The sequence below is a fragment of the Falco biarmicus genome, chromosome 4 (genome assembly GCF_023638135.1).
Source record: "Falco biarmicus isolate bFalBia1 chromosome 4, bFalBia1.pri, whole genome shotgun sequence".
Classification (NCBI taxonomy): domain Eukaryota; kingdom Metazoa; phylum Chordata; class Aves; order Falconiformes; family Falconidae; genus Falco; species Falco biarmicus.
In genome coordinates this window covers 109,191,242-109,208,084 of record NC_079291.1, presented here as the reverse complement: position 1 = coordinate 109,208,084, position 16,843 = coordinate 109,191,242, and the positions used below count along the sequence as shown (strand labels likewise).

At 40.8% G+C, this 16,843-nt stretch overlaps 1 protein-coding gene across 7 annotated transcripts in view; it reads right to left on the bottom strand.

The window, feature by feature from the left end:
• The window catches only part of IQSEC1 (IQ motif and Sec7 domain ArfGEF 1), a 348,442-nt gene that overhangs the window by 167,890 nt on the left and 163,709 nt on the right, over window positions 1-16,843 (bottom strand). For 5 of the 7 annotated variants that reach the window (XM_056336363.1, XM_056336364.1, XM_056336366.1 and 2 more), the window contains one exon: window positions 12,677-12,763. The exons of the other annotated variants lie outside the window; for them this stretch is intronic. In XM_056336363.1, coding sequence (XP_056192338.1) covers window positions 12,677-12,763 — 87 coding nt within the window. The remainder of the gene's footprint in view (window positions 1-12,676; window positions 12,764-16,843) is intronic. 7 annotated transcript variants of the gene reach the window in all.

The window sequence follows — 16,843 nt, the reverse complement described above, 5'->3', positions numbered from 1 at the left end:
AATGAAACATGAAAGCAAAGCTCAGGATTCGTTAAGCCTCATCTGTAATAAGGTGACAGGCCTCCTGCTGCTCCACTTACACACCTAAACCTTTGCCTCCCTTGTTGGCTCTTTGATCATCCTTAAGTCTTTGATGAAAAATGTGAAATGAGTTGACAATGCCTATTACCCAGTTGCTTTCAGTTTTGTTTTAAAAAGCATTGGCTATTTTCTTGCCTTGAAGCACTGATGTAATCTAACCAAGCAGTCTGTGGAAAGAACTACTACTGTTCATGTCTTACTTGGAATTCAGTATGTACTGGCAGCACTAAATACATTTTCATTGAGCTCCCCAAGAATCAGAAAGAAAAAAAAAATAAAAGAGCCTTCAATAATAAAGTCTGAGCATAAAGCAGACGACGCATCTTTGCCAGCTTCTGAAGAGTGAAACACGTGTGGAGAGCACCTCAATTTCATGCTGAATCCTAGAGGCACCACCAGCAATCTCATGGCTTCCACAGCCAGCTGATAGCAGTGGGCACAGCTGAGGGCTCACTCACTAACAAAGAACAAAGCTGAGCAAAATTGCTTTAATCAGACACCTCGTGACCAACAAGCAAACAAACTTGTTTGTCAGAAACATCTGCTACATCTAAGAGATGGAGCAGTGGGCTAGCTGCCCATTCTTTCCAGTGTCAGAATACATGTCACCTGATTAATAATACTGGTTGTAGGATTACAAAATAAAATTATTTAAGTAACATTTCCTGATCAAGATTAATTATCTGTACTACACCAGCCTCTGGCAAAATCTTGTCATAAAATATCAATTACAACTAATTGAATTCTCCATAAAGATGAATTTAATTGAGGAAGAGAGCAAGACAGATTTTAATACCATCTCATTTTCAGGTGTAACAATGCTCCAGTGATTGGCTAGGAAAAAAAATTCAGAGGTGAATGAAATGTGACACAATTTCTTTAGGAAAAAATGCTTACATTAAAGGGTCATAAATTGGGTTCATTTTATGCATTTGCTCTCTAACATATCAGCCCAAAATCAAAAAAGGCCAAAGAGCATACAAATAACATCAAAAAAAGAAAAACAACTCCTCTAATGGGTATGGAAACAAAAGCACTTGCTTGAAACACTAGAAATTAGAAAGGGACATATTTTTCCTGAAAAATATTGTGTACAAACTTTCCCTTTAATATGGCAAGTAAACACAACTGTAGGAAGAAACGGTCTTTGGTTATTTGAAATTTCAGCTCCCCAGCTTGTTTAGTTAACAATAATAACTAAACAGCTAATAATAACTAAACAGCTAATTATTTTCAAATTTTCTAAAATCTCATCCTCAACTTTTAATGTTTTACCTTGGTCATTTCTGTAAAATATGAATGTTGCTGTTTTCCCTTTATTGCCGATAAAGACATCAGCTGAGCACGGAGAAGGAAGCCAGACTAATCAGGATCTTTGAAAACTCCCACCCTTATTAGCATCTTTAGTTACTAGAAGCTGTCTTTAACGAGTACCCAAATGTTTGCTATACACTAAGCATGCAGACCAAAATATATTAGCTGTCTTAGCTACTCTTTCCTTCTGAGCCTGCAGCGTTCTGTTGTGAAAAACAGAAATAACTCCCTCTTAGCGAGTCCCTCCCACCCCCAGGAAGGTCCCCAGGGTCTCTTTTAAGGGTCAGCAAAGGAACATCTCTATGTTACAGGGTGGCAACTGAACAGCAGCAGCACTGAGTCATGGAAAGGCAACTAGCAGCAGAGAGCGGGAGGTGAATTTGATCCAGACGTAGCCAGGAAAAACTCTCACTGAGGTCATCAGATGTTGTTTCTCCTTGTGGACTGACTCGATGGAAGTTCTGCCTCCTCTTTCTCTATCCATTTTTTGCCAGCTCATCAGAAGCAGCCCCGGCAAGCACCGAGCTCACTACCTGGCACGGCCAGCTAAGCCGGCACCAGGACCTCCTTTCAGAAAGGAGGGCAGAGTGTCCTTCACCAAGCACCAAAGGACAGTGGCGTGTGTGCGTGTGTGTGTGTGGTGGTGGTGGAATAAAAGTCAAGCTTCTGTTCAGCTGAGTCACATTAAGCTATCGCTGGTGCGGATGAGTCAAAGTTCCAGCACAGCTGTGCTCCCAGGCTCCCCACCCAGGACTGAGCAACCGCTGTGCACATTTTGTGAAATGAAAAGAAAATGTGAAACGGACCTGCACATGGGAGAAAAGGTTTGTAAAGCCAAATGCCCTGTAAATACAGGTCTGGTACCCCTAATTGAATCATGATAATTAATTCAGTTGAGGCAGAAGAGTAAACCAAGAATTTCTGCTGCTCTGACAGCAGGAACATCTATCTAGCAGTTCTGCGATCAGTTCATGCTTTATTTTTGAAAGTCCACTAGATATCACCTATGGATTAGTCTCCTGCCAAAATCTACTGGAGCCTAGAAGAAGAATTGCCATTTATTTGCCTTGCTCTCATACTGCTTTCTACATAACCATCTGCCATCTGCCAGTCGGATGTACAATGTCCCATTGGGCCGTTCGTACATCCTTGAACTCGCGCACCTGCCCTGCAAAACGTTCTGCATTAGAACCTGAGAAAGGTAGAGGCAGACCAAACATCACAAGCAAACTATGTATTGATGATAATAATTATAAAATACATAACCAGCACTGACTGCAGGGCACGCCGGCGTCTGTACCCACTTCGTCATTTCACGTGATCAAACACTTCCCCAGGTCCAGCGTCAACAGCATGCGAGCGAAAGCAAATATAGATGGCCTCCTCCTTCGCTTTCATCTCCAGCCTCCCGAGATAAAATCAGCCGGTTTGTAATGATGAACTTGCCGAGCGAGCTGGGAGCCGCTGGCCTGCATTGCCGCTCCCTCTAGCCACCAGCCCAGGAACTGGGAAACAGTCGAAAATCCCAGCGCCACTGGCAGCCCCGCCACAGCCCAGCTGGGAAGGCCTCGCATGGCGCACGGCGTGTTTCGGGGGTACATTTGCTGGGACCTCCCTGCTCCGTCTCAGTCTTTGAGGGGAAGAGGACTCTGTCCCGCGTTTCAAAACAGTCACTTTGGCAAATGAACATCCTGCCGGGGCAATGCCAGCACTGCTGCCCGTAGGCCCCACGGCACACAGAGCCTCCTCAAGCAACGGCTGCTGAGGAGCCACGTCCCTACCGCTTGGACAATGACCTCTACGAGCCACCTGAAACGCGACCTCAGTGCTGTTCCGTTCTGCCAGCAGATTGCACTCTGCCATCCCTAGGCACCTCTCCAGTAAGGGGCTTCCTTGGCCATAAACTAAACACGCAATTCAAATTCATCATGAACCTTGAGTTACTTGAAATTGTGACAATCCATATTCCATTTCATAGCTGCAGGAACGTGGAAGGAAAATTTTAAACGCTTGATTTCAGTCACGCTTAAGATCTACACCCTACATTTTTCAGGGGATTATTTTCTTCTCCTCACGTTACACAATATTTCGCTTCAGCTAGAGTTTTTTTACAGTCTGCTTTGGGAGGAGAGTCCCTAATTCATCACAGTTGAACTGGGGGGTTTTTGCTCCATCTAGCGGTGCACAAAACCCCACCAGGCAAGCACGAAGTGTGCGCACTGCACTGCGCTGAATGACTTTCCTGCCACCACTTACAGAGAGAAAATAATACATGTGCAGAAAATAGCAGCAAGCCAGTAGCTGCTCTGCAAAACTATAGTCTCACCTACCTATTTTAAGCAAAACCACCCAGAAAAATTTAAGAACTGAGTATGTTTGCGAAGGAGAACTACACATTGCAGAAGAAAAACAAAATAGCCTGATCCTACTAGGTAAAAGGGCCTAAAGGTGCCAAAGCAGAAATTCCCCAGCTCTGTTCCCCCAGAGCAGCAGCTTTTTTTCAGTCCTTTGAACTCCTGAATGAAGATACTTGGTCTACAAAAACACGAAAAATTCCACCTCTACTTCACCTTCCATACTAGAATGCACAATAAAACAGTTTTTAGTCTTCATAGAAACAGTACAAAATCATCTAGGAATCAGGAGAAGGACATTTTTCTACTGTTAACTTCCTCAGTTTTATAATAATGTGCAGCATTTAGGTCATCTACTTTCAAACTCCAGTTAACTAAAAAAGAACCCCTACTAGGCTCTACTGCTAAATCCTGAGATTCACAGCATGTTTTATTTAGCCACCCATGATTTATTTAAATAGGAAGATGTTTACTTCTGCATTTCTGACTTTCACTGCATCAGAGAAGGTCAGCTTCTCTATTTGCTCCACAATGAGTAAATGCCATGATACTATGGATACCAACTCAAATTATGCCAGCAACTTATAATGATCCTATTTTCCCTTAATTGGAAAACTACCAGATAGAAACCAACCAATGATAGTGTCCCTGTTACAGCTAATAACACTGATCAGTCTTTGACTTCATTTTCTCCTGAGACACATTGTTAGCTACAAACCACGTTCAGGATAATCAGCTGCTGTATCTTCAAGGCAAAAGGGCTGGCACCTAGAGTTGGTGGGTTTAATTTTCACATTTAAATAGTAGTCATTCTTCTTTGTTTTCCTCTACAGAATTATATAAAAGATACTCATTGAAAGACTGGACGAACCCTATCCTATGGAAGAGGTTAATTGCGGTGCTTCAGTTCAGTCACCAAGTAAAGAGAGTTAATTACTGTTTACATTTGGGAGGGAGATGCAAGCAAGTCAAAATATCAGAAATTCTTACTGTTTCTATCTTTGGGAAGCAACTCTGAGAAACTCTTAATTATAGCAGTAGAAGACCAAAATCAAAAGCAACATTCAAACATTTCAATGTTTTACCCTGCCCAGTAAACATCGCAGCACTTTCAGGGATATAATAAACTGCAATAACCCTACTAGACAATTTTTGCACATGTAATTTTCAAATTTTAGAGTGGAAATGAAACTGCTTCATCTATATTGTAATGCCAAGTGATTGAGAAACACATGAAACTAAGAAGCATTCAATACCAAATTACAGAAGCAGCTATGTATTGCTGACAGCCTGCAGTAAGAATAAAGAATGTAGACAAACTTGCAAAATCACGAAGGCAGATCAGCCTTCTGCAAGCGTATTCTTCCTTATGCCTTGGACACTTCACAGTCATACCTAAGGCAAGCACAAGGAAACATTTAACAGGAAGGATAGAAACAGTAAATCAAATGTAACTGAAAAGCAAATGACCTGTATTCTGTTTTTTATATGGATTTCTTCAGGGTCATAAAAAAACACATTATACAGGACGAGGATGAGCCTCACGCTACCTCTGCAGTTCTTCCCTCCTTGATCCTGATGATTCTCCTTTTATCCCATCCTCAAAGCCACATATAACTGCAAATAAATAACAGCTTTTCACCCTGTATCCAGCCATCCCTGCCTTTACAGGAGCCCCAGATGCTTTGGAGTATATTTTAACTCATGATAGTGACAACATTCACTTAAGAGCCTTCCCCCAACCCCAATCAGTTTTTCTTTCTTGTGAGCTTCAGGCTAGTAAAAGCCACTTCATAGAAATTCTGTTTCCTGGTACATCTGCTTGGGCTGTTTAGGTTTGGAAGATCCAACCAGTAGAAATCCTCCAGTTATTTTTGTGCCACAACATGTGTCTGGAAAGATGTAATCAACAAAGTGCCTTGTGGGCAACGGTAACTTGGACCCTGTTCTTAAGACACCCGTGGACACGTTCATGTTTATCTGGTTGTAGTTACAGGGCTCTTCAATTACAAGCTCATTCCTTTGTTGACGATCTTGTTCACAGCTTAGAGAAAAATATTTTCATCGATTAGGTAACAGAAGTACATGAGTAATCATCTTGCACTTTTGCTAATGCTTAATACAAGACTTTCACAAACGCAGGCAAACAAAATTAGAAAACAGACCTCAAAGAAGCTTAGAAATGTTGTAATCACTCCTAGCTAGAGCATCTGCTGTAAGAACATAAATGTGCTGGTTCCTCAGAATGATCAAAAGGCAAAGAAACAATGGTTAATCTCTATATAGCAACATTCATAAAGTGCCACATTGGTATTTGCCCAACCTTGAAACAAACTTCTAGGACTGTCTGCAGCAAACCCACACAATACAGACTCTGTGAAGGCGCTCCTTCCCACCCCGTGTTCTCAACATCTGGGGGAGAAGTGTATCACACGACCATGTACATACCATAACAAAACTCACAGTACACTTAAAGATTTCTGGTACTGTTTATTTTAGTTCAAAATAAACTGTGCATTTTATGTGTTTGCTTACAGTTCGCGTGTGTTTTAAATACTGGACACAAGGAAGAGAGCTGTAGAAAAGCACGGAGAGGAGATTACCAAGCATCGATGGCAAAAATTTACGGCTGGGCCGTTCTGAATAACTCACACTTGACATGAGTCAGAATCCTACGGCATCCATGCAAATGTCAGTCCCATACACACCAGTAAGAGAGGAGAGATGGATTATACAGATGTAGCACTGACTGCACACTTAGCGACCCCGAGCTTCTCTGTTATCTTGAAGATGGACTACTAGACCCCGAGGGTGGACAGCAGAACTGGTGCAGAACATTATCTTCCCTGCCAAGGAAGAGGGGGGCAAGAAAGAAAAAAGACAGAGGAACAGAATCATAGGGAACAGCATTAGGAAAATCAAGCTTGAGATTTTTTTGGGGTGTTTTTAAATCCATGAATAGTGTAACTTGTTTGCAAGAACCACCCGATTAACCCACTTCAATCTCAGAGGCAGGACTTTCAATACAGTGAAGAACAACTAAATGAGCCTAAGCCAACACTTTGAGTCAAACTCTGAGGCAAAAGCCATTTTTAAAGGGCAATTTCTGTTTTTCCCCTAAAAAAAAATTACATTAAGTAGTTATATACATAGCCAGCCTAATGTGGCTATGGCTCCTTTGTTTTTAACATGTTTAAAAAAAACTTTCCACAGGTATTTTCATTGCCCATATTCCACTGAAAATGCAGAACAGGTTCATTTCCCCTTCTGCTGGTAACTGACATACAGAAATATTGACAATTAACAGATCTGCACGTCACACACACACACCCCACCCCCCTTCTTGTCAAGTAGAAGGAAGAACTTTGTTTCCATGCAGAGTTGCCAGCATCATGAATGGTGCTACAAACAGAAGGCACAAAGGCAATTAAAGAAGCAGTTTGGAATACCTACATCTGTAATGCTATAGCGTGCTTTATGGCGGGTGGAGGAAGGGATGCTGGCTTAAAAGGAAGCTTGCACGAGGTCACTTCTTTACTAGTAACACAGCCACGAGTGGTCATTTCCTTTAAACTAAATAACAAGCTAAAGGAGGAGGATGGAAAGGAAGACAATGAAGGAAGAAAAACAAGAAAATCCAAAATCAAATAGTAAATTTCATGATATTCTGCCAAGTTCTGACTGTTTGAAAACAGTTTGCTGTGTAGGAACACAATTCACCATTTTTGCATTGCTAGATCATGTAGGCATCAAGTGGAAAATTACAAGTATTACTATAATTATGCCAGCTTTCCTTTGCCATAGGGTTTGAGCACAGATGCCTTATATAATCATCTGAACCTCACACTGACTTAGCACAGAGCACACGACTTGGTCTGAGTTTGGATCTGGTTTGCTTTCTGTATCTGCATATTGCATCTTTGTTGCAATATGCTGGCTCATCTGAGCTGTGTTGCTTTCACTTCTTTGCCCCATTTGAAAAAAACATTTTCCAGCTTTTAAATCTCTGCATATTATAAAAAGAGGTTACAGTGCTTAAATGTGGCAACTTATATAGCTAGGCGATTGCTGTTCAGCTAGAAATGAGATTCCTATTCAACATTTTTCTTGGTAGAAAACTTCAAAAAATAGTCATATCAATAGTACAAAGGATTCTGAAGACACTCCTGCAGCTACAGTTTCACCTGTGACTAATCATTGACTGGGAAACTACCACAGGACTGAGGTGTCTGCTGTGTAGCGTGGGATGTCTTTACAGATGCATGTGTAAAGGATGTGAAATATTTATGTGTCTGAGCCTGGGAAACAGTATAGTGCTCATTAGTGGGAAAGCGTAAACCACAGCTGCAAAGAACCAAATTTATCTGTTAACAGGTATTTTTCACTTTCAGGAATCTAAGCAAAAAGTTCCCAATTTTCCCTGACTGTACCTAGCGTGCAAGAATTCCCACCGTGCTCTTGAAAAAAAGTATGAAAAACCAGACCACTCAAATACAATATAGAAGCATCTGTCAGCTAGATATCATTTTATGTTAAGCTTCTGTGTTAACCAGTTATGGTAACAAAATAGCTACAACGCCTACCAGCGGCTCAGACAAAAAGAAATAGCACAACCAATCCTTCTATGGTCTTCCACACAGTGGTTTGTTGCACGTAAGCCAACATTACCTGGTGAAACAAAGATTCCACATTAAAATTTCACAGAAGTACATTATTTTCAGAATAATGTTTTTTACCTCCCAGAGGTGCTGATTAAACATTAAGCAGGTAGAGACTGCAAGAAAACGATGGGATTTCTTTGGTACTATAACATCCTTTGCATTATCTTTTTGTTTTCACAGGTATCACTGGGGAAAAAAAAAAGAAAAGAAAAAAAAATCTCTAGCTTCACGATTTTGAAAATGGTCTTTGGACGTAAGGGCATCTATTTTGGTATTAGAAGGATGGAAGGTAAAGTGGATGGAGAAAGAACTGACTGACAGGCAACGTTTCATGCAAATCAGAACAAGGAAATCATAGTTATGAATAGACACATCAGATGAAAAAATGCTTAGATACTAGTGGTAAGGAAATCTGTCCACAGTTGTAGTTGCATGTATCAGCCTAAAACATACCCATAGAAAGCCTACAGGTATGGATACGATTTTACATTCCCAAGCGTGGGCAGTCTTCTACATTGTATCTTCCTGCCTGGAGCCGTTCCTACAGCTGCTCCTGCCATAGCACTCACCACACAAAAGCCTGAAGAGCTGACGGCTACAGCAGCGTTAGGGCTATGAGGCATTAGAAACCAACCCAACCAACACATCCCCACCCCCCCCCAATTTACAGCAGAGTAGGATGCCTTCTCCAGGGGTGTGCTGGTGAACTATCCTCAGACTGTAAATGAGCCCTGCATGTTTGGGAATGGTGTAAAAAGATGAGTAACTTGAAGGTTCAACTGATGTACTCCAAGTCTAAAACGGTCAGGTGCACAAGTGTGTTACGTTGTTAGTATCAGGCACCTAGCAGCTACACAGATAGGCTGGAGTACTAACCGAAGTCTGGTTAGAAAGATGTGTTTAGAAAATGTGGGGAACAGACCGTTCCTCAAACGAGAAACAAATAATTACATGTACTTTCTCTGAACGCCATTACACCTCTGGGCTTTGCTTTGTGCCTGTTCTCGCTGCAAGGCCACTGAGATAACGCGGGCCGGAGCAGCAAGAGGCTCAGAAACTGCAGTTGCAAGATCCAGGCCCTTTTGGAAGCCTCTCCATGGTGTACCACCATCTCCTTGACTTTGCCCTTCACACCAGGCAATAAAACCTGGATTGAAACAATCACTAACAAACACAGAGCACCTCATGGAATTTGCAGCTTTGACCTAGAGTACATTGTTTTTAAGGCTCAAAAAGAACAAATGCAGGAGACACATAGGCTAACTGGAACATACAGAGACCAGTAACTAGCTGCAAGTACATTATATGCTTAGGCTGCCTCAGACGACTTCTTATAATAGGAGAATGCAAGATAAATTGTATTATTTCTGTCTATTTTGAACGTTGTAAAATGAGCAAGCAAGGGATTACCGCAATAGCTGCAGTTATTAAAAATGCATTATTTCCCTATTAACAATTCAAAACAGATGCCAAAAATCGTCTTGACTAGAAATAAAACTGCCGGAGTGAATAAAACATCCAGCAATTAGCTAACAGCAAATCAAAGATGTTCCAGATCTCACTGTAGTGCATTCATTAATTGCTTCTTTCAGAGCAAATTTAATTTTTAATTCTGGGCTACAAAATTAATCCCTCTGTGTATTTTCTAAATAAAGCCTCAAACCCAAAGTTAGACTGAAGCATCCATTTCTGTTAGTTTTGCTTCTAATGATTTCTATTTATAACTTGATAAATGGTAAGAGTTAAAGTTAAATGTAATGCTGTTAAATGTATGTGGAAATTTAAAGCCCACTCCTGTTGGTGTTCTAGCAGTTGAATTTTACCCACAGCAGTAGGATCCCCACAGATAGGTCCGTCACAAAACCAGGTGCATCATTTGTACTCAACTAAGAGATTACAGCTGTAGTGACGTCAAGTTGCAACAATCAGTTTGGATACAACAGCTTCAGAAATTTAACTCATGGGTAAACCAAGCAAATTCCTGACATGCGGAAAACTACCCTCTCCTAGAAGAGGCTGGCTGCACCTCTTCCATACTCTCCTGGTAAGGAGCTGAAGCCGGCACCAGCCTGAGACTTCTGTTCTTCGAGTGAACAGCCCCTGTTGCCTCAGCCTCTCCTCCCCTGCCCTGTACTCTGGCCCCAGGGCACCTTGGTGGCCCTTTGCTGGACTCGCCCCAGTGTCCCGATGCCTTTCAGAAAGTCGGACGCGGCAGCGGAGGTTTCGCAGGTGACGGGAGGGAGGAAAGGCCTCGCTCAGCCTGCTGACCGCTCGGCTCACGCAGCCCCAGGGGTGCTGGCCACTGCTGCATCGACACCTTCTGCAAAACTCATTTTACAACCCGGTCACTGGGGTGTTGGGCTGGGGGAGGAGGCAAGGGGAGAACAAGGGCATGTCTTAATCCCTGACCTCCCTTATCTAATGCACAACAAAGCCGGAGGCCAGCGCCGGCCACACGCTGGTGGCAGACCAGGGCTGACCAGCCAGCGAGGGGTGAGGGAGATGGGGAGCGCGTGAAGTTGCCCGGCAGCCGGTGACTGACCCATTGATTGCTCCATTACTGTTAGGTATGGGAAGCACTAAAATATTCATGGATTGGTGGAAGTTCCCGTATCTCCACCGGCTGTAGCTGAGTTATGGCTACGTACGTACACACAGTTGGAGAGTTGGAGACCTAAACTTCCTTGAGAGCAGAGTCGATGACGAGTTCCTGCACATCCCCCAATCCTTAAACAAAAGCTGAAGGTCTTGTGGCGTGTGTGTGGGCATCATCCAATTCTGTGTGTCGTTTTATACATTAGTACTCTAAACACTGTTCTTGCTTTACAGATCCAGCCACATTTAGGGCAGGGGTTTTGTGGGTTTTTTGTTTTTTTTTCTGCACAAAGACAGAAAGACAAAAGCAGCTAGAGAAGTTTAGGATTTTTTAACTACAAAGTTATGCTGCTCTAAGTTTTAATTCCAGAAGCAATACTACCGATAAAAATAATAACCTACATGGAGCAAAACACTCAAACATTCAAGAAACAACGGGTTTTCCCATCAACATCCCTATAGGAAGATCTTTAGTAAGTCTTTAAAATGAAAGCATTATAAACTAAGGACAAAGGAAAACCAAAGGCCTCATGAAAAAGCAAGCGGAGAATCTAACAGTGTTCAGGTGCTGCTCCTCACCAAAGGTGTACCAAGTTGTCTTACAACTCAACTATGGATTTGCTACCACCAAATAAAACTAAGAGCTCTGATGGGATAAAAAAAATCAAACATACAAACAAATGCTGTCATGTAAAACAAAAGGATGAATCCAAACATGCATGGTTAGAGATAACTAAGACATGAAACATTCAAATCAGAAATATGTTTATGCATTTACAGATTTAGGATTCATTGGTTTTGTCTCTCCTTATTACTGGTACGAAATGATTTGATTTTTCAGCACCAGACTTCCAATATTTTGATATTAATATTATTCATGAGCTGGCAATATCACTAAGTTAATCACTAATAGTAAAACTAAAAATTAAAGAGAGTTTTTTTCATGACATGCACACTTTCTTCATGGTTTTCATATTTCTAATTACTTAGATTAGCTGTCCTTTGATGCTTCTATGACTTAAACACTAGCACTGAGAATGAATTGTACTAAAATGCCTAACTACTGTTCTCTGTATTTGGTCGAAGAAAACTTGGAAAACAGATAGTAAAGACAACTATGTTAAATGAAGCATTATTAGCTGGAAAACAGGATTTTAAAAATATATTTAGGGCAGTTTCTGCTTGGCATCAAGGTCCTGCAACTGTTTAAAGCCCCCTTGCTCCCATTCAAATCAAAAGGCAGTGCTGAGACTTTTGCAGGTCCATGACTTTAACCTTTAGTGGGCCAAAATACATGGCTTGCTTCACATACTGTCACAAAATAGTCAGGGGTTTAAAAAGTGTTGCTCAGAATGACATCGCTACCCTACATAAATTATAAAAGCATTTCAGTATGTTTGTTTGTGAGAACTAAACTCACAACTAGCTTCTTCCTACCTTTCAGAGAGTCTAGGGGGATGTGCCTCTTAAAGCACATGAAATCATTTTAATGTATAATTCAAGAGTGCCTGAGAGAAGTGAATGAGAACTATCCTATGATTAAAAATGTTTGATATGCTTTTTTATTTTTTTTCTTTTAGAACTTAAACTACAATTCCTTTTCTTTCATCAAATTGTAACATTAGATCTCTCTTCAAAAATAAAAAGTGGGTGGACCATATCTACTCTTACCTGTACTCTGAGTGTGTGGCAGGGACAGCTAGCTGGGTATGGTACAATGGAGCTGGACAGCAAAACTGGTGCAGAGTATTTAAAGACCTACGACACAAGGAAAAACACAAAGTCAAAACACCAAGTGTTTAGAACGGGGCTTTTTAGGGAAAAAGCAGGTGCTAATAGGTATATCTGAAACTCATAATAACTTTGAATGAAATTTGACGTACAGCTGTCAGTTCTGAATCCCAGGAAATAAGGAGGGAAACAGCCCCATGGTTTAAATATACACATCAAGAATGACAGTGATGAACTGTTGCAATGAAGAATCAAAGTTTTGTTGCAAGATTGAGATAAAACGCCAATTTAAGACTTTGGTTTTGCCTTGCCATGCGAAACTGAGGCAAAAGCTAAACATTGAGGGTTAAAATCCCTGTGCAAATGAAGCTTCAGACTTGCAATTTACTCTGCACCAGTCAAGCTGTTTCTTTGTTAATGGAATTACAAACACAGTGCTTACATGAGAGGAGGAATAATGTGATGAACATGGACACAAGCTTTCTTCAAGCCCAGCAATTATAAATATATTGCAATATGCCACTTGTAAATTTGAAAGAATCCAAGTTTCACCCAAGTTTTAAACAACATTCCAAAATGTGCAATACTAATTTAATTGCTGTAGTTTGTTTAAAGCATGGAAAAAGAAAAAAAGCTTTACAACACAAAAAGATATTCTGCACCCTAGATCATTACATTTATATTGTTTCACTAAACACAAAGAAGGGTTGCAAAACAAGGCAAGGTATTGCATCTGAAGTAAAGCTTAGAAAAATCTTTAAGCAACACACACAGTACAGTTCTCAGCATTTTTGATGTTTGTGCCAGGGAACACTAAACAAGGTTTAGCACAGTAAGTCCTCCATGATAAAATCACCTAATCAAGCTTCTTAAGACACAGTATCCTTCTAGGAAATCATAACAATATCAATCAATATTTCCTGGCTCTTAGAGTGTGCACATATGGAAGAAGTAGCCATTAAATTGAAAATCCTCTTTTAACTTGTAAACGTCCAAACTGACTATTAATAGAGAATGTGTGTATGTGTACATACATGCAAGTTTCTCCCCACCCCCCCTTTGGCTTGGCATCTTGAAAAATGTTTCAGAAGATTGATTTTGATTCTTCCACACCCCTGAGGCTTTTAAATGAATCCTGTGAGGTCACTTTCTTATGAGATCAAACAGAGTGGTTAAGCAAAAGAAGTCAGGCTTTGTTCAGAAAGGAGTCTGTTACTAATCCTTTTTAAAAAACCCTGCAAGGTCAGCCTGTTCTGATTTCTGCTGCCAACTGTGTGTCAGCAACTGCATGGCCAAGACGAGTTAGATTTTCTGTCTGAAGATAGCAACTGATGGTAGCTCCTATAAAGTACTGGAGCTTGTGGAAACAGAAGCACAACACAATTCAGTCACCAGGCATATTGCCATCATGGGACATACCCTGCTAACACCTCGTAGCACACAAGTACTAATTGGTGGCACCTTCAAACTACTTGGAAGGATGGACTGAACAATTCTAAAGAAAGATGGACAATGTTACTGAACGCACTGATGGACCATGATAAAAGCAGTTAGAACACACAAAAGCTGTATTTTCTGACATGAAAAACATACAATATTCACAACAAGTTGCTCCACACAATTCACAGAACCAGGGTGGCACATTGTAAGTGTGCATTGCACAATAGTCTCACATTGAGTAGGGAAACTGATCACAGTGGCAAAATCACTGCTTCCTGCTTTGTGAACACCTAATTTTTTTCAGTAGAAGCAAAAGGAGGAAATTAGTATGAGAGTGTCCCATATTCCCTTCCCACCACTTTTTTTTGCTGTACAAACCTGTCTATTTTCAGCAATAGTACACCTCTTCTTCAGGGAATAAACCAGTAAACAGATGAAAGAAGCTGTCTGGATTCAGTTCTGCTCAACAAAGCGTTTCAAACAGAGCTTGCTCCTGACTACTCCAAAAAGAATCTGCCCATAAGGCTCCATAAATCTGTCCTATCCCAACTTTACTACGTCAAAAAAAAAAAAAAATCTAAACAAAGAAGAAAGTTCTCCCTATAATCTCTTTGCTCATCTGCAGTTAAGGTTAATACTCACCTATCACACTGGTTAGGAGCTCAACAGCTTTGAGTTTCTTTTCGAAGGCGCAGTAGAAATGCAAAAGTCCAGCCACCTTGATAGCAAATAAGAAGTGCCAAAGTTCTGTCAAGTAGTAAGTACGCTGGCACTCTGTGCATCGTAAGTGCAGGTATGGAGTAGATAAAACAGATGACAATGTTCAACTACAGGCTTGTAATTAAGTTACCACATGTCATTGCTGTGTTCTAAAAAGAACATCTCAGATGTTCAACAGACATTCAATACATCAGGTTGGATTTCAGCCAATGTTTAGGGTGTTGAAAGATACGCTCTTTGTCCAACTAGTTACAGAAACAAACATGAGGTTTAGACTCTGCTCCAAATATTACAAATGAGGGACATCTTGACTCTGTGTTTTGGTTCCTCTAGATTCCCACTGACTGATGCCCAATCAGCCTGACAAATGATGAGGCTCAGGCTTTGCTGCCTCTGTCATAGCATACTAATTTTACCCAAAGCAAATCTACCTTCTGCTGGTGCAATCTAAGATCCATATGTGGCATCTTGTATCTTCAATCAACTGCTAAAATAGGTTCCATTCATTTACTCCTTATCACAAAAAGGTCAAGATTCAAATGCCTTTTTTTGTATTTGGGTTTTTTTTTTTGTTTGGTTGGTTTTTAACTAGATTTTTTGATCACTCTTCAACACAAGTTTGCATTCAAAAAATCGGTTTGCTAAGTTGTAACACTTGAAGCCATACATCAGAAGAAATATATTTAAATAATTTGGAGAAGTAATCGCTTCCCCTGTTCACAGTACCCTAGATACTTGGGCCTATTAAGTTTAGTTTCTACCTCTCTAATCTATGGTCTTCAAAAGATGATATAAGGTTATAAATAGACCGCAGCAACTTCAGCACTGACACCAGACAAATGACTAAAATGATGAACGCTACTTCCAGTAATTTCAACTTCTAAAACATGACCACAACACCCCAGCGGACATGGAAGCTTTGCAATTTCCCTGCTTCCAGGCCAGGTTTCTTCCAGCTCCCCAAGTACTGACAGGTAACCGCTTGTCAATTTTAAAGGAAAGTCCTTTGGAAAACAGACTAGTTAAACAGAAAAACAGAACCAAACCTAAAACAAAACCATGAAATCACACCTCCCTCAGGATACCAACATAACGGGAAAAATCCAGCTATAAAGTATGTATGCAGACCCAAAGCAGGTATACCTGTTCCTCTCACTTCTGTATAAGTTCCATTATGTTTGCCATTAGAAACCACTCGTTTTAACATTTTCCTGTGCCTCAGTGAACAGAAATTACCATTCTTTTTATTCTTTCAGTACTAGAGCCTTGCTTAGGTATACAAAGAAACAGATCACTGATCATCGCATAAAGCTACAACTGGTTTTGTTGCTTTGTTGCGGTTTTTTTTCTCTCATTTTCTCTTACAATCACCCACAAGCCTCTCAAACTCAGTAGACTATTTTCTCAATATTGGTTTTAAAACCACCTGGGAGAGCAGAATCCTAGGCTATTAACTTGGAATTACTTTTGCTTTAACAGACTATCCTCTTACTGTTTTCAAAATGTGCCCTTAGTAGGCTGGTAACCACCTCCTGCTCCTGGTAGCAGGGCAGCACTGTGGGCTGTAGCACGAACCACATCCATCCAGTCAAGTGCCGAGAGCCTGGAGAGAGCATGTCCTTCTAACTCCGAGTAGCACACGGCATTTAGTACAGCATACGCTATCCAACCCTTTTTTTAATTTGGCTCGTTTAATTTTCAGCATGTGTAAACCTGTGAGTAAGCTGAGGGCATTATTAAATCAACACTTAGAACTTCTTCCTAACAAGATTATTCGATATCAGACAGAAGAGACTGAAAAACTGTTGTCTCACAGGCACTCAGTAAAAGTGTATTGGTACAGGCCCACAGCTGAAAGAAATGCTGCCTTTTTATAAAGTTAACAACGTGGCTGATTAAAGCATTCTACAAGGTACATTTGCTCACCGTAACTGCTGTATTTATCTG